This window comes from Lipotes vexillifer, unplaced genomic scaffold (genome assembly GCF_000442215.2).
Source record: "Lipotes vexillifer unplaced genomic scaffold, Lipotes_vexillifer_v1.1 scaffold1081, whole genome shotgun sequence".
Lineage (NCBI taxonomy): Eukaryota > Metazoa > Chordata > Mammalia > Artiodactyla > Lipotidae > Lipotes > Lipotes vexillifer.
Window position 1 is genome coordinate 825,495 of NW_006779039.1, and position 18,774 is coordinate 844,268.

Genomic DNA, 18,774 nt, shown 5'->3' on the forward strand with positions numbered 1-18,774 from the left:
AAAAAAAAAAAATGTCATGAAGAACCTAGGGGTAAGACGGGAATAAAGACACAGACCTACTAGAGAATGGACTTGAGGATATGGGGAGGGGGAAGGGTAAGTGGGATGAAGTGAGAGAGTGGCATGGACGTATATACACTACCAAACGTAAAATAGCTAGCTAGTGGGAGGCAGCCGCATAGCACAGGGAGATCAGCTCGGTGCTTTATGACCGCCTGGAGGGGTGGGATAGGGAGGGTGGGAGACACAGGAGGGAAGAGATTTGGGAACATCTGTATATATATATAGCTGATTCACTCTGTTATAAAGCAGAAACTAACACACCATTGTAAAGCAATTACACTCCAATAAAGATGTTACAAAAAGAAAAGCCTGTCCTATCAAGATTCTAAAATTTCTGCTATTTGTTTCATCAGAGCAGCATCTGAATACATTTTTAACTCCAGTACATGAATGACCCAGCTGCATCACTGACTGTGTTTCCACTGGAAACACTGGACCCCAATGTCAGTTCAAAGGCCTCAGGGGCCCACCATGTGCATATCACTAGTCTAGACATTTCCTGCCACCAGTTGTACGCACCCCTACGTCTACTGCCTGCTGTCTACTAAACTAATTCGAGAAGCTCCCTGCATGCATCTCCCCAAATAACCCTACAGTAACACGGGAGCATCACCCGGTTCCTTCCAGTTCCGCAGCCCAGTGAGGTCACCAGTGCCAATGATCTGGGACCTACTTCAGTATCTACTTAAAGAACACAGTTGCCCTCTGGAGGCCTCGGTGAAACCCCTGAGTAGACCAGTGGCGCAAATGACAGAAGCCACACTCCAGTTTGATTGAGAAAATAAAGGGAGATGAAGAGCGACGGCAGGGACTGGAGATCTGCAGGAGGAGGGACAGGGTATTAGCTTAAAAGGGAGGCAAGGAAAGGAGAGATTTTGCAGGATTAAGGAAAACTTAAGCGTATTGTTAGGTGAGTGAAAAGGACCAAGGAAAGGGAGAGGGTGCTGACTACCACAATGAGATACTACAACAACAGAAAATAAGCGTTGGTGAGAATGTGGAGAAACTAGAACCCTCACGCGCTGCTGGTGGGATTGTAAAATGATGCAGCAGCTTTGTAAACCTCCCTGACAGTTCCTAAAGTAAAACCCAGCATTACCATATGACCTAGCAATTCTACCCAAGATAACTGAAAACTTACATCCACACGAAAGTCTGTACATGAATGTTTACAGCAGTATTCATAGTAGGCGGAGTAGCAACAACCCAAGTGTCCCTCATCTGATGAATGGGTAAATAAGATGTGTTGCACCCATGCAATGGAATACTGCTGAGCCATAAAAAGGCATGAACTACTGACACGTGCTACAATATGGATGAACCTTGTCAACATTATGCTGATTGAAAGAAACCAGATACTAAAGGCTACACATTGTATGATTCCACTCCTATGAAGTCTCTAAAATAGGCAAATACACACAGACAAAGCAGACTAGTGGCTGCCAGGGAGGAAGCGGGGTGGATTGGGAGAGGGGCTGCTGAAGGGCACGGGGCTTCTTTTTGGGGTAACAGAAATGTTCCAGAATGCAATGTGATGGTTGCCCCACTCTGAATATACTAAACCCACTGAACTGTACACTTTCGGTCGGTGAACTTGTGGGAGAAGGGAAATCAACCTGCTACACAAAGGCTTCTGCACTTCAGGGGCAGTGGTTACAAAGGTTACCATCTGTGACCATGGGCAAGTACCTTTACGACATTTTGCCTGTTTCCTCCTCTCTAGGGAAGATCAGGCCCCTCCAAGAAACCCACCCTCACCCTCAGTCAGCCCTCCCTCCTCTTTTGAGGCTGCAGCTACCTAGCTGCTGCCCCTTTCCTTAAGGCCGTCCTCTCCTGACTTCCAGCATATTCCCTCCGAGTCATGGAGTGAGTGGAGCCGCCCAGCAGTGGCTGGGTTCTCTCTCTAGCCCAAGTCAACCTAGTATGCTAACTGCGGCCTGCATATCCTCCAGATCCTGCCCTCGGCCCCTTCACCGACTTCCACATCTCCAAAACCCTTCACCTACCTCACTCTGCTAAAGGCAACTGCATCCCCACTCTGCACAAGAAACTGCACCACCTTGGAAATCCCACTCTCTGGCCTTGGCCCCATCTTCCCAATCCCGGCCGAACCTCCTGCCCCAGCTGACCTGCAGAGCCTGCCAGGCAGCCCCCTTTGGCGGCCCCTCCTGCTCTCCTTGGGGTACAGCCACAGCGTGGTCACGGCAGAGACCCCAGCATCGGCAATCCCTGTCACAACGTTCTGCTCTCACCCTACTAATCCCCAACCTTGAGAGGAGAACCCACTCTCTAGCCTCACTACACTGGGACCTTCTGGAAGCAAGGCCAGTGCCCGAGTCACCTCCGTTGGCCCAGCACCGAGCAGGGTGCCTGCTCAACACCTCCTGGACAGGACAGACCATATGGCCAGCAACCACCAGCCTGGCCACGCTTGTGGGGTGGTGCCTCTCTGCAGTAGCAGGTCTCACATCCTTGTGCTGACTGGCATTGGCACAGCTGCCAGTTCAGGGTTTCTGACTCAAGCCAGGCCCTCAGGGTACCTTGGCAATCCACGTTCCTTAATCGGCTCCTTTTGTCACCTGACATTACTCCTCCAACCCTTAACTGTCTAGCTGGCTCCCCACACGCTCGGCACGAGACTGTCTCCTCGTCCGCAGGCCCCCTTGGCCACCTCATGTGTGTATGTGATAAGAACAGGAACAACAGTTGACGTGAATGGAGCACTAAGGTTCACACCCTCTCTCTCCGCCCTCTCCCAGCCACCCTGTCATTAGGTACCATTATCCTCAGCCAAATATTATGTACAAATGTTTACTGAAATGTAATTTATAATAGCAAAGACCTGGAGTCCACCTTAATATCCATCAGAAATCATGTACTGAAAACAATTTTAATTACACAAGAAAATGTAAGGTTACATAAACAGGATAAAGATATATCAATTTGTGTTTCTAGTAATGGCAGGATAGATTATTTGGAGCAACCTTCCAATTAAGAACAACTAAAGTGGGTGATTTTAAAAAACATACCCTTAAAAACGCTGAAGAACTGACAAAATGGTAAAAATAACAACAACAACAAACATGGCAAAACCTAAGAGACAGCAGGAAATCCAGAGATGCGGGAACCCATGCACACCCAGCTGGACCAACTTTGCCTTTGATTTTGGCAACCTTCCAAGACAGGCAAAGGGGACTGTAGTTTGGGACCATGACCACCTAAACTGAGGAATCTATTGAATAGAAAAATTCTTCCCACATTAAACTGGGACACCAGAGGACTATACCCTTGGGGTAAGGGTGACTCAGAAACAAACTTGCCCCTTCCCAATTCAGCCTCCAGAGGACTGCAAGGAAGGCTGCCTTGGTGCTGTGGAAACAAAGGGGAAAAATCAGGCACTTGTTTTAAGTAGTCCCAGGCTAATAATGTCCTAAGGGCGCCTGACAAAGTCAAATACAAATCTTCTCTGGAAGAAGGTACATTTATCCTAGACTTCAAAGCATCCCCACATATATATTTCAAGGGCAATGAGTAGTACACAGCCAAAAATAACCAAGCACATGAGGAAATAAAGCATCGTGTGTGAGAACCATAGAAAAAGAATAGATCAATGAGCCAAGACTTGACCAGGCAATTTATAAAGAAATCAAATTGGACAATAAACATATGGAAAGAAAGATGCTCAACTTCATTAGTAACCAGAGAGATGCAAACAAAACCATAAAAATATAAAATTACACACCCACTAGTAGCTAAAATTATACTGAAGTCTGACAGTGCCAAGTGTTGGCACAACCACTTTGAAAGACAGTGTGGCATCACCTGCTAAGACTGAAGTTACAAATACTACATAACCCAGAAACTCCACTCCTAGGTAGAATCCGAGGACAGCAATGTTCAAACTTTTTGGTCTTACACACTCAAAACTTGAGAATCCCAAAAAGCTTTTGTTTAGGTGGGTTATATCCATTGACATTTATCATATTAGAAATTAAAACTGAGAAAAATGTAAAACACAAGAAGACGCAAGCCCACATTTCATTAGCCATCAGAGTAATGATGTTACACATCACATCAACTCTGGAAACACCATACACTCATGAGAAAATAATGCAAAATGCATTTAATATCTTAGTGTTATTATGAAAATAGCCTGACCTTGTGGACTCCTGAAAACACTTTGGGGGCCCTCCAAGGGTCCCCAGACCAGTTTAAGAACCAGCACCCTAGATACATATACACAATGGAACTCAGCCATAAAAAGAATGAAATGCCACCTGCAGCAACATGGATGAACCTACAGATTATCATAAATGAAGTAAGTCAGAGAAAGACAAATATCATATCACTTATATGTGGAATTTAAAATATGACACAAATAAACTTACAGACATAGAGAACAGACATGTGGTTGCCAAGGGGGAGGGGGGTGGGGAGGGCTGGATTGGGAGTTTGGGATTAACAGATGCAAACTGTTATATACAGAATGGATAAACAACAAGGTCCTACTGCAGGACACAGGGAATTCCATTCAGTATCCTGTGATAAACCATAGCGGAAAAGAATATGAAAAAGAATGTATGTATATGTATAACTGAGTCACTTTGCTGTACAGCAGAAATCAACAACATTCTAAATCAGGTATACTTCAATAAGTTGAAAACAAAAAAGAACCAGTACCCTAGAGAAACTTGTACATATCTACATAAGAATGGTTATGACAGAACTGCTTGAAACATTCAAAAACGGGAAACAACCCAAACATCCATCAGTAAGAGAACAAGGGACTTCCCTGGTGGCACGGTGGTTAATAATCCTCCTGCCAATGCAGGGGACATGGGTTTGAGCCCTGTTCCGGGAAGATCCCACATGCCACGGGGCAACTAAGCCCGTGCGCCACAACTACTGAGCCTACGTGCCACAACTACTGAAGCCTGCGCACTAGAGCCTGCGCTCCACAACAAGAGAAGACACGGCAATGAGAAGCACAGAAGCCTACATAGAGTGTAATTCCATTGCTACAAGGCTACAGGACAGGCCACACTAAACTATTTAGGGCCACATGCACAGGTGGTAGAATGACTGCACGAAAGGCAGGCTAGTGTCACCTCTGGCGGGGGGGGTCTGTGATCAGAAGAGGCACACAGAGGTCCACCTGGGTGCTGTCAACATTCTATTTCTTGGCCTGATTTTGGTGATGACACAGATCTTCACTTTATACTTACTTGTTAAAGGCCTTGCACACTTTTCTGTATCTATGCCATATTTCACAATAAGGGAAAAAGCTATACACACAGGTCAATACTAATAATGTGAAATATATATTTCTACACAGAAAAAAAAAACTACTACTGAAATATGGTATTCCAGGGAATTCCCTGGCCATCCAGTGGTTAGGACTCAGCGCTGTCACTGCCAGGACCCGGGTTCAATCCCTGGTAGGGGAACTAAGATCCCACAAGCCATGCAGTGCGGCAAAAAAAAAAAAAAAAAAAAAAAAAAAAAAAAAAAAAAAAAAAAAAAAAAAAAAAAAAAAAAAAAAAAAAAAAAAAAAGTTAAAAAAAAAAGAAATACTGTATTCCAACATGTTAGTAGTGGTTAACCCTGGGTTATGGGGTTTGCATTTTCTCGACACCTTTCTACATCTTCAAAGTTTACTACAAAGAGCACGTATTACTCACGTAACCATGTAAACACCTGGTATTATCAGACTTCATTATAGTTTTTAGCTTACTGGAGGGTATGTAATTTTATCTTATCACGGGTTAATTTGCATCTCTCCAATTACTAATGAGGTTGAGCATCTTTTCATATGTTTGTTGTCCAATTTGATTTCTTCTTTTATGAATTGCCTGGTCAAGTCTTTGGCTCAGTTTTCTGTTTATTCTTTTTCCACCGGTTCTCAGAAAACTGTAAAACATATTTAAAAAGACAAGGCCGTCAGCTAAAGCTGAAGGTAATAAAGATCAACACACACAAACTAGTTGGGACAAGCCGTCTGTGGGGATCTATATGCAGAAAATAACTACCTAAGGAGATTGGTGACGCATCTGATCTAACTAGGATGAGCTCAAAGCTCACCGAGGAGCCTACGGTGTTTTCCTGGTTGGCTGTGACCTGATTTACTCTCACATGTGTATCCTGAGGCAATGTGACGATGACAGAAAACTCCAGTGGCTCATGAGGAACTGAAAATGGAGAGTGGAATCACAGAAAGAATACGGCTGTCTGTACAGCAGCGGGTCTCAACCTGGGCGGTTCTGCTCCCAGGGGCCACTGAGTAATGTCTGTACTCGTTTGGGGTTGGCCGACTTGGGAGGGGGTACGACTGGCGTGTAGTGGGGAGAAGCCAAGAATGCTGCTAAATCTCTTACGATGCACAGGACAGCCCTCCCGATGAATTCTCCCACCCCAAATGTCAACAGTGCCATTGTTGAGAAACCCTGCTCAATAGCCTCTATCTGGGGTAAAACCGCTCCACCTTTTGTGACCCTTCTCCAAGTAGAAACAGTCAAATCCCCGAGCTGTCCCACCTTGATGGGGGTACTCCAAAGCCCTTGAGACCCACCAGGCAACTGCCTGGGGGAGGAACTTCTAGCCAGAGGAGAGGGCAAACAGGAAGATGCCAAGGCGACGGACTGCTTAGCATACTGGAGGAGCAGCAAGCCAGCCCCGGGCAGGGGTGGGAGCCAAGGTCAGAGCATGCGTAGGCCCCATTCTGTTGGAACTTGTAGGCCACAGAGGGGTTTAGATTTTATTTTCATTACAACTGGAAGCCACTGGAGGGTTCTGGGCAGAGGGATGCAGAGGGATGCAATGCGATTTAGGTCTCTAAAGATGGTCTGGCTGCTGTGTAGAGTCTGGACTGTAGGGGGCAGAAGTGAACTCTGAGAGTTCAGAGTTGGGAGGTCACTGCCAGGGCTCCAATGAGAGGGGACAGTGGCCCAGCCAAGGGAGGTAGCCAGAGAGGAGGTGAAACAGGTGGGAGTCTGGATGATTCCGAGGGTGGTCACAGGCGTGGTCTGCTGACAAATCAGATGGGGGCCATGAAGGAAAGAAAGCCATGGAGGAGTGGCCAGAGGCCCTAGCAGAATGGGGTTGCCAGTTACTCGGGTGGGAGGAGCAGGTTTGGAGGCAGCCAGCAGCAGCTCAGGTTTGCACTGGGTCTTCAGTGACACGTATGAGCAAGGGTAACAGTCAAAATAACTTAACATGGCTGCGCAGGGCACGGACCCTTTGGTTGCTGGATTATGGGGAGGTCCAGGAATCCTGAGGGAGGGGCGAGGACTCAGTTGGTGGGAGGGGAGAACAGATGAACCGGAAGAATTTCAGTAAATTAACACCAGCAAGACATCAGACAACCACGTGGGGATGTTGAATGCAGGAGCCTGGAGGTCAAGAGAGATCAGAGCTGGGGCTAGAAACTGAAGAGTCAAAAGCTTGAAAATGGGATTTCACTTAAAGCCATGAGGCTGGTGAAAGCACCTGGGAAGCGAGTGCAAGTAAAGCAGGTGGACTAGGCCCAAGGCATCCCCACAAGCCCTAAGGTCAGAGGTGAGGAAGAATGGCAAGGAACGGCAAGTGTGGCTTCCCAGAAGCCAAGGGGAGAAAGTGCTTCCGGGGGAGGGTGTCAGATGACCCTTGGACCTAGCCACACTGAAGTCATCACTAACTTTGGCCAGGAGCAGCTGCGAGGGAGGGGTGGGAAGCCAAGTGTTGGGAGGAAATTAATGGGAGCCCCAAACTACTACAAGTCCACATGGTATATTGTATTTTATGAACGAAAGATTAAAATATAGTTCTTCTTTGTTTCCTTTTAGGCACTACTTTGGATTTTTGCTTTGTTTTTTTTTTTTTTAAGCTGGATGACAGAGCCAAATGAATGAATGGTGAGAAAGTAAAAGGGATTGCTCCAGAAAGATAGCCCAGGACTCTGCAGGAGGCCAATGGGCTATGAAGAGCAACTAAATTAGCATTGCTCCTGGGACAGTTCTTCCTCTGAGCTCACTGGGACTCTGAGCCCAGCTCAGGAATTCCGTGGGCACTTTGGTTCCGGTCAATAAAGGCTTTTGTAAACGAAAGCCCCTGAATGCTCATTAGAACCAATGCAAGCAAGCAAGGAAGGCAGCCCTTAGGCAGGTGGCCTCTTTCCCATTTTCCTCCCCTCGGGGAAGCCTAACTTGGCTAATATCTCGACAACACAGCCTATTTGCACTAGCAGTTAACTGGCTACTCCAACAATTCTGTGAGGCCAACAAAGCAGAGGTCAGCAGCCTCTTGGTGCAGATAAGGCAACTGTGGCCAGCAAATGGCGGGGCCACACTGGAATGCAGGCCCGTGTTAATTCCATCATCCCAGGCTAGCTGAAGCAGCAATAAAAATAAAAACAAGGTCAAAATGAGCCCTGAGTGCCTTGGCACTATTTGGGGGGTAATGAATCCCGCACTGCCACAATGTTTATTGCTGAGGGTACCGCCTCTAAGTTGGAAAACAGTCCCAAACAACCACCTTGCAATGCCAGCCAGAGGCTGTCTGGCCGCTCCTTTAAACAGATGTTCACTGAGCTGCAGCACTCCTCTCCGTGGGATTCCACTACAGTTTTCAAAGTGTTTTTGTTTTAAAGTTGCAGAACCCTCTGACATCTGATGAGCAGCCCCATGTAGAAAACAAACAAAAGGAGAGCTCAAAACTACTTGAGGGCTTACTCGGTGACACAGCAGTTAAGAATCCGCCTGCCGATGCAGGGGACACGGGTTCGAGCCCTGGTCTGGGAAGATCCCGTGTGCCGCAGAGAAACAAAGCCCATGCACCACAACTACTGAGCCCATGTACTGCAACTACTGAAGCCCACGCGCCTAGAGCCCGTGCTCCACAACGAAAGAAGCCACCGTAATGAGAAGCCCTCACACCGCAATGAAGAGTAGCCCCCCTTCGCGGCAACTAGAGAAAGCCCGCGTGCAGCAACAAAGACCCAACGCAGCCAAAATTAAATAAAATAAATTTATATATATTAAAAAAAAACTAGCTGAAGGTGGAGTGGCGGTCCAGGCCCACCCATTTCTGCTCTGGTCTTTTCCCCCAACCCGCCTGGGGACAAAGTTAGCCGGCAGCCCACTCCTCCTCCTCAGCAAAGGGGCAGGCACAGCCCAGACAAAGAAGAAAGCCTATCTGCTGTACCCAGACTGCACCTGCTTCAAATGCAGCCATCAGGACTGGGGGGCGGGGCGTAGGAAAGGGCTTTCCGGACACAGCCGGGGGGCCCCCCCGATACAGGTGGCCCACTGCACAGGGCGCACTCTGCAATCTCCCTGAGGAGTCATTTAAAATCAAACGCAGGCCAAAGAAATCCAGCTGCCTTCCAGGGCCCTCAGAGGTGCTTCAAAGCATTCATTGCCGCACCAAGGCCACCACCATAATCCAATTTTCTGCACATTTATTTTAAAATCCTGAACTGAGAGCAGATTAGGGATTGATTTAAAATGGCAAAATTGAAACAATGTAAAGAAACACCACAAGCTAGTTTTTTCAAAGAATGAAGAGGACGCTAATATCCACCCCTTAGCTTCTCCTAGCTTCCTCTTGCTGCTGTAATAAATGATGGCCAACATACTGCTCGACAACGCACACTGCTACCTTACAGTTTGGGAGGTCAGAAGTCCAATGCGGTCTCACTGGGCTGAAGTCAGGGTATCGCCAGGGCTGCGTTACTTCTGGAAGCTCTAGGGCAGAGTCTGCGTACTCCTTGGCTCCTGGCCCCTTCCATGTTCGGAGCCAGCAAGGGCCGTGGAATCTTTCTCCCGTGGCATCACTCTAATCCTCGCTCCCCTACCTTCCTCTTCGATACTTAAAGGAACCTCATCCTTTAATTAACCAGCATAACCCAGGAGAATCTCATTTTCAGGCCAGCTGATTGGCAACCGAATTCCATCTGCTACCTTAATTCCCCTCTACTGTTGAGGAAGGAGACAGATAGGCCCTGGGTTAACCTGCTGCAACTGGTTTCAACTGGTTTCATGCTGACCCTTTGAGATAAACTACCAACAAGAATTAAGCACCGTGACTGGCTGAAAGACAAAGCAGCCCACCACAGCATCCTCATTTTTGTGGTCAAGATTTCCCAGCCCGACACATGTGCAGAAGGGGTCCCAAGTCATCCTCTAGTAACCTTGGCCACACTGTAATATCATTAGCATTACGGTTTTGACCCTTCCCCCTCTCCCGCTGGGTTTTGCTAAGGTGCTCACGAGAAAGATTCAAAATAGTGCTTGAGGGGCTTCCCTGGTGGCACAGTGGTTGAGAATCCGCCTGCCAATGCAGGGGACACGGGTTCGAGCCCTGGTCCGGGAAGATCCCACATGCTGCGGAGCAACTAAGCCCGTGTGCCACAGCTACTGACCCAGCGCTCTAGAGCCCTCGAGCCACAACTACTGAGCCCACGTGACACAACCACTGAAGCCCACATGCCTGGAGCCCGTGCTCCGCAACAAGAGAAGCCACCGTAATGAGAAGCCCTCACACCGCAATGAAGAGTAGCCCCCGCTCGCCGCAACTAGAGAAAGCCCGCGTGCAGCAACAAAGACCCAAAGCAGCCAAAAATAAATACATAAATTTATTAAAGAAAAAAAACAGTGCTTGGTGGAAGCCTAAATAAGGAATTGCAGATGACATGATCATAGGGAAGAAAAAAGGAGGGTCACCCTCATCTAAACCCCAGAAGACTAACCCCACATTAACTACCTAAGCTACCGCAGAGCGCAAGGCATTGCCACCCCTACTCCATGAGTTTGCCTGTGTGCTCTCCCACATGTACTGTGCTTCTAATAAAGTCTGTACCTGCTTTGCAGTCTTAGTCTCTTTGCTGAATTCTCTCCTCAAAGAAGACAAAGACTGAGGTCCTCTTGCCGGCCGAAATCACTATGTAACCTCCCACAGTCACAGGTTCCAGAGATTAGGGCATGGACATCTTTGGGGGCCATTTGGAACACTGACCTGCGTGAAAGATTTCTCCCCTGTTTCTATTACGCATTTAGGATGACTTTAGGCTTTTACATGCAAACCAAGATTGGCCAGTCAGTGGACCTGTGAGCCAGCCTCAGGGAGGGCCGAGCCTGGGTTGGGGAACAGGAACCTCCAGAGCCGGGCCTCCCCGCCACACACCAAGAGCAGCAGAGGAATACATAGCGAGTGCAAAGGGGACGAGTGGACACACAGCAGGGAAAGCGCCATCACCAGGCGGGGGAAGAACCCAGAACGGGAAAGTCAGTGCGCCTGGAAAGGATCTTTCCTGAACTCACAGAAACCAAAATCAGCTGCTCCCCTGCGAGCTGCCAAACAGCCTCATCACCCTCATCGCCATCACCTCTGCTGGAGGCCCCTCCCCAGTGCCTGCTAACACTGACTCTTGGGTGATTTCTCTGTGTGTGCACGTGTTTAAGAAACACACACACTTTTGTTACCTGGTATCCAAAATGATGGAGGGGATGGGATGTGACTTTTGACAGTGAGGAAGGGGCTGCAAACCAGTCAAAACAGGTGAGACTAAAAGGCCAACAGTCCCTAGACCCTGTCAGTCCACTGCAATGACGGGTGCATAAGGGCAACCCTGAGCCATGCAGGGCAGGGAAGGTCCCCCCTGCCCAGGATGCACCTTTGCAGGGGCCACTGCTGCACTCAGGCAAGCAGGGTTAAGTAGCTCTGGGCCAATCCTGCAGGTGCCCCAGGGGTCTGTCTGGCTCAAACCCAATAGCCCAAGTCAGCCCACAGGGCTTCTGCCTGGATCCCAGCGCCACCAGCACTCGGGGACCCCTCTGCTCTGGCTCTCCCTGGCCCGACCAAACTCAGGGGCCCTGAAGACCAATCCCAACCCAGGGGTCACATGCTGCCACCTCCCTCATCTGTTCTGCTTGGACTGCAGTGAATTATTTTAAACGGAGATATAATCCACATACCATACAACTCACCCTTTCAAAGCATACAATTTAGTGGTTCTTGGTACATTCACAAGGTTGTACAACCGCCACCTCTATCCAGTTCCAGAACATTTCCATCACCCTAAAAGGAAACCTGGTACCTATTAAGCAGTCACTCTTCATTCCCCTTAGACGCTGGCAACCACTAACCTACTTTTTGTCTCTATGGATTTGCCAACTCTGGACATTACATATAAACGGAATCATGCAATATGTGGGCTTTTGTGTCTGGCTCCCTTCACTTAGCATAATATATTCAAGGTTTGCACTGTGTATTTTTTAAATGTGGCTCGGAATAAGTTACTAGCACAGAGCTCACTCGGAGCCAGGTGTTGTGCTAAGTACTTTATCCATTTGCACTCATTTAATCCTAGTAACAACCCCATGAGGCGGATGGTGGTATTATCCCCATTTTCCAGATGAGGAAACTGAGGCACCAAGCAGTTAAGTGACTTGCCCTGCACCGTGGTAGCGCTGGGCAGGCTTGCTCCGCAGCAGCTGGCACTCTCCCTCTTGGCCGGGCTACCTCTCTTTTAAAGGAGCAGGCACTTGGAGATCTGCCAACAGGCTCATCGCACATTCTTGGCCACGGCTCCCATTTCTGTCACCTGCCCCATCCCTGGATATATCTGCATTTATGACCCCTCCTTTGGTTACTCAGATAAACCTGGGTTCAAGTCCAAAACCTCACTGGACCACGTTTTTCATCTGAGTTATGGGTTACCACTCAGTTACTTTTCAAGGCTGTATGCAAACAGCCATTGTGAACATCAGGAAACAAGATGGGTCACAGTGCCAAGCTTGCAGGGTAGTTAGGGGGTGTGAACGTGTGTGAGGCACTGAGGGCCTGGCGCATGGAAGACACTGTGGAAGTGGAGCCCTCGTATGACTGTTACCCACCCGGTACCACTGACATTCTTCTCCCCGGAAGTCAAAAGTACAGCTTCCCATTTCTGTAGGTGCAGACAGGTGACATACCTGTCCTCAGACGATTTTTCAGAACTAGTAAAATGCACAGTGAACTAAAAGCCCATCTGTAATTAGAACAGGAATGACTTGTTAACCACCTTTTAAACTCCTGGGAGCCTAAAACCTGTCTCAACTTGCCCGAGTCCGTGCGGATTTCACAATCGTGCTTCGAGGTTCTGAGTGTCTCCTGAGGCCTGCCAGGCTTTCTAGGTCACACCTCATTACCGAGGACCAGGACCAAGGAGAAAGTGGCTCTTGGGCAGACCGACCTGATCCACCACCTGGGGGCTCCCGGAGAGCCAGTGGGTACCTGAGACCTGCTTTGTGTTTCTTCATTTTGACACAGTAGCTCTGAAACTGTAACTGCCCAGATCCCCAGAGGGGACCAATGCAAAACTGGTATTTGTCATGTTGTTCTGCACAAAAGATCCAGGAAACTGGGGCCCTACCTTGAAGCAAAAGCTTCTTCTGGTTCAGCGTTAATTAAAATTTTAAAAGATCACTGGCTAGCAATCTTAAATGGGTGGGATCCTGGCTCTATCCTTCTGAGTTATGTGACCAGGGGCCCCTCATCTGGAAGGCTGGGATTATACCTAACAAGCCAAACTCCTGGGGCAACTAAAAAATATATATGTGAAGTGTTACACAGCAAGCACTCGGGAGACGGTAGCTGGTGGCAGGGCTGCAAATCTGAGGGTGACACACGCCTGGTTCCCTCGAGATACCTTTATGAGTTGTTAGGCATTATACAGATGAGCAAACTGAACCAAGTTCAGGGCACTTTCCCAAGGCCACTTGGCCAGTAAGGCGTAGGAGGAGGGCAGCCTCCAGGAGTAAAGGCATTATGCCTAGTACTTAAAAGCAAGGACAGTGGAATCAGACAAGCCTGGAATCAAATCTTAGCTTTGCCACCTGAGGCAAGTTACTTGGCCTCTGTGCGCCTCCGTCTCCTCATCTGTAAAACGGCTGCACCCATTTGCCGTTTCCCCCACCACTTTGTAAATCACCTAGTGTAACCCGTGATGATGAAAACCTGACACCTCATCATTTAAATTCCTCACCTTCTCAACGTGCCTACCATGTTGAAGACTTGCAGAAGACAGCCTTGAAGGGAGTGTCATTTTTCGAACTTTTTTGCACTTCCACTTTCAAATGTCCCACATCATTAGATGCAAGTTAATCAAGTGATCATACTTTTCCCCACAAATGCATTATAAACAAAATAAAAATCTTAACCCCAAAGGGAAAAATGAAACAAAATTCAACAACCCTGTAACTTGCTTTATTATTCTTCACTGCACTTATATAGATTGCGATGTTTGCACTTATTTTCTCCCGCATCAGGATGTCAGCTCCACGAGGACAGAGCCTGAATTTTGTTCACGGCTGCAGCATCAGTGTCTAGAACAGAGCCTGGCACCTTTGTTGAATGCTGAATGGCTCTTCTTGTACAGACTCCAGGAGGGCTGCCCGCAGGAGAAACATTTCTACATCTTTTGCAAAACTGCCTTGGACTGTCTACTGTTTTCCAGTGCTCCTTATAAGTAACATAACCCTCACTAGAACGCACTTATAGGACACGGTTTTGTTTTTGCTGAGCTCATGTGTTTTAACTAGCTGAATCTGCCTTTGTGTCAGGAAGCTCAGAGCACAATTCTGTGCTCAACTGCAGTGTTTTCCTCAACCTCTTTTTCTGATGTGGAGATGAGGTAAGTTAAGTGTAAGAAGATTCTGCTGGGACTCCTTGGCGACCCTATTTTTAACCACAGACTGCATTTATTCTAAGAAGATGCTTCTCAAACTTAAATGTGCCTGCGAATTACCCGGGGATCTAGTTAATGCAGAATCTGACTCAGTAACTGGTCAGGGGCTGGGCCTGAGATGCTGCTCTCCTAACAAGCCCCAAGAGATGTCGTTGCAGGCCTTGGACCACACTTTGAGTAGCGAGGGTCTAAGAAACTTGCTTCCTTGATTTGGTAGAATTTCTCTCTCCTCCTCCTTGGCAAAATAACACCAATGGCTCGAAAACTGGGGCGGGTACCAGAAGCTCCTGGGGAACTGGTTAGACTTACACACCGCCGTTCCCCGTCCACCCCCCATCCCCGCCGAGATCCTGACAAAGCAGGAGTGAGCACAGGAAGCTCGCCAGGTGCTTCTGATGCAGGTGACCTGGAAACACATTTTGAGAAGCCCTGCTCAGGGAATGAGTGCTCTCTTCAAGGTTTTTCCAACGGCAATCTCCCGGGAACAGGTGTTGTCACCGGCGGAGACACCTCGTTCAGGATTTTAAGGGGGGAGTATCCCGCTGTTTCTAGCCCAGCACCAGGAGGGGTCCAGTTCCCTTCCCACCGGCCACATGGGCTGTGGCAGGGTCAGCCCCCGCGGGCTCGGGGCTAGCACCCGCGCCCCATCCTCCCGCACGGCCCCGCCTGCCCGCCGGCAGCCTCCGCAGCAGGCCCTCGGGCGGGGGCCGAGCCGCTCATGCGCACCACTGGGCCCGCGGGGCGCAGGGCCCCCGCCCCACGGGCCCAGAGGGCGGGGTCCCCGCGTGCCCCCCGCCCGCCTTACCTCTCTGGACCAGAGTGGCCAAGGAGAAAGCGAGGGAGATGAGGAACGCCGAGTGCCAGGCCACCATGGCTGGGAGCGGGCGGACGGGGCCCAGAGGCGCACAGTTAGCGCGAGAGCGCCCGAGGGGGTGGTCGGGGAGGAGCCGGGAAGGAGGAGGAGGAGCCGAAGAGGGAGGAACCCTGCCGCTACTGCAGGGCCTCTCCCAGAACCAGCGCGCGCGCGGCGCGGCCCCGGGAGGGAGGAGGCGGGGAGCGCGCGAGCTCTGGCGTCGGGGCGTGCCCGACGGAGACGAGGTGAGGTGGGGTGGGACTGCGACTGTGGTGCGAGGGGCGGGGCGAGCCTGCAGTCTCGGGGGCGGGGCCTATGCACGAGGGGCGGGACGGCAGCCTGCGTGCGGGGCTGGAGCTTGAGGGGCGGAGATCCCACATGCTGCGGAGCAACTAAGCCCGTGTGCCACAGCTACTGACCCAGCGCTCTAGAGCCCTCGAGCCACAACTACTGAGCCCACGTGACACAACCACTGAAGCCCACATGCCTGGAGCCCGTGCTCCGCAACAAGAGAAGCCACCGTAATGAGAAGCCCTCACACCGCAATGAAGAGTAGCCCCCGCTCGCCGCAACTAGAGAAAGCCCGCGTGCAGCAACAAAGACCCAAAGCAGCCAAAAATAAATACATAAATTTATTAAAGAAAAAAAACAGTGCTTGGTGGAAGCCTAAATAAGGAATTGCAGATGACATGATCATAGGGAAGAAAAAAGGAGGGTCACCCTCATCTAAACCCCAGAAGACTAACCCCACATTAACTACCTAAGCTACCGCAGAGCGCAAGGCATTGCCACCCCTACTCCATGAGTTTGCCTGTGTGCTCTCCCACATGTACTGTGCTTCTAATAAAGTCTGTACCTGCTTTGCAGTCTTAGTCTCTTTGCTGAATTCTCTCCTCAAAGAAGACAAAGACTGAGGTCCTCTTGCCGGCCGAAATCACTATGTAACCTCCCACAGTCACAGGTTCCAGAGATTAGGGCATGGACATCTTTGGGGGCCATTTGGAACACTGACCTGCGTGAAAGATTTCTCCCCTGTTTCTATTACGCATTTAGGATGACTTTAGGCTTTTACATGCAAACCAAGATTGGCCAGTCAGTGGACCTGTGAGCCAGCCTCAGGGAGGGCCGAGCCTGGGTTGGGGAACAGGAACCTCCAGAGCCGGGCCTCCCCGCCACACACCAAGAGCAGCAGAGGAATACATAGCGAGTGCAAAGGGGACGAGTGGACACACAGCAGGGAAAGCGCCATCACCAGGCGGGGGAAGAACCCAGAACGGGAAAGTCAGTGCGCCTGGAAAGGATCTTTCCTGAACTCACAGAAACCAAAATCAGCTGCTCCCCTGCGAGCTGCCAAACAGCCTCATCACCCTCATCGCCATCACCTCTGCTGGAGGCCCCTCCCCAGTGCCTGCTAACACTGACTCTTGGGTGATTTCTCTGTGTGTGCACGTGTTTAAGAAACACACACACTTTTGTTACCTGGTATCCAAAATGATGGAGGGGATGGGATGTGACTTTTGACAGTGAGGAAGGGGCTGCAAACCAGTCAAAACAGGTGAGACTAAAAGGCCAACAGTCCCTAGACCCTGTCAGTCCACTGCAATGACGGGTGCATAAGGGCAACCCTGAGCCATGCAGGGCAGGGAAGGTCCCCCCTGCCCAGGATGCACCTTTGCAGGGGCCACTGCTGCACTCAGGCAAGCAGGGTTAAGTAGCTCTGGGCCAATCCTGCAGGTGCCCCAGGGGTCTGTCTGGCTCAAACCCAATAGCCCAAGTCAGCCCACAGGGCTTCTGCCTGGATCCCAGCGCCACCAGCACTCGGGGACCCCTCTGCTCTGGCTCTCCCTGGCCCGACCAAACTCAGGGGCCCTGAAGACCAATCCCAACCCAGGGGTCACATGCTGCCACCTCCCTCATCTGTTCTGCTTGGACTGCAGTGAATTATTTTAAACGGAGATATAATCCACATACCATACAACTCACCCTTTCAAAGCATACAATTTAGTGGTTCTTGGTACATTCACAAGGTTGTACAACCGCCACCTCTATCCAGTTCCAGAACATTTCCATCACCCTAAAAGGAAACCTGGTACCTATTAAGCAGTCACTCTTCATTCCCCTTAGACGCTGGCAACCACTAACCTACTTTTTGTCTCTATGGATTTGCCAACTCTGGACATTACATATAAACGGAATCATGCAATATGTGGGCTTTTGTGTCTGGCTCCCTTCACTTAGCATAATATATTCAAGGTTTGCACTGTGTATTTTTTAAATGTGGCTCGGAATAAGTTACTAGCACAGAGCTCACTCGGAGCCAGGTGTTGTGCTAAGTACTTTATCCATTTGCACTCATTTAATCCTAGTAACAACCCCATGAGGCGGATGGTGGTATTATCCCCATTTTCCAGATGAGGAAACTGAGGCACCAAGCAGTTAAGTGACTTGCCCTGCACCGTGGTAGCGCTGGGCAGGCTTGCTCCGCAGCAGCTGGCACTCTCCCTCTTGGCCGGGCTACCTCTCTTTTAAAGGAGCAGGCACTTGGAGATCTGCCAACAGGCTCATCGCACATTCTTGGCCACGGCTCCCATTTCTGTCACCTGCCCCATCCCTGGATATATCTGCATTTATGACCCCTCCTTTGGTTACTCAGATAAACCTGGGTTCAAGTCCAAAACCTCACTGGACCACGTTTTTCATCTGAGTTATGGGTTACCACTCAGTTACTTTTCAAGGCTGTATGCAAACAGCCATTGTGAACATCAGGAAACAAGATGGGTCACAGTGCCAAGCTTGCAGGGTAGTTAGGGGGTGTGAACGTGTGTGAGGCACTGAGGGCCTGGCGCATGGAAGACACTGCGGAAGTGGAGCCCTCGTATGACTGTTACCCACCCGGTACCACTGACATTCTTCTCCCCGGAAGTCAAAAGTACAGCTTCCCATTTCTGTAGGTGCAGACAGGTGACATACCTGTCCTCAGACGATTTTTCAGAACTAGTAAAATGCACAGTGAACTAAAAGCCCATCTGTAATTAGAACAGGAATGACTTGTTAACCACCTTTTAAACTCCTGGGAGCCTAAAACCTGTCTCAACTTGCCCGAGTCCGTGCGGATTTCACAATCGTGCTTCGAGGTTCTGAGTGTCTCCTGAGGCCT

At 49.5% G+C, this 18,774-nt stretch overlaps 1 protein-coding gene across 5 annotated transcripts in view; it reads right to left on the reverse strand.

Annotated features, from left to right (window-relative positions):
* CD99L2 (CD99 molecule like 2) overlaps positions 1-15,636 on the reverse strand; it is a 110,231-nt gene extending 94,595 nt beyond the window's left edge. For all 5 annotated transcript variants that reach the window (XM_007452124.1, XM_007452123.1, XM_007452122.1 and 2 more), the window contains exon 1: positions 15,570-15,636. In XM_007452124.1, coding sequence (XP_007452186.1) covers positions 15,570-15,636 — 67 coding nt within the window. The remainder of the gene's footprint in view (positions 1-15,569) is intronic.
* Positions 15,637-18,774: the final 3,138 nt, after the last annotated feature.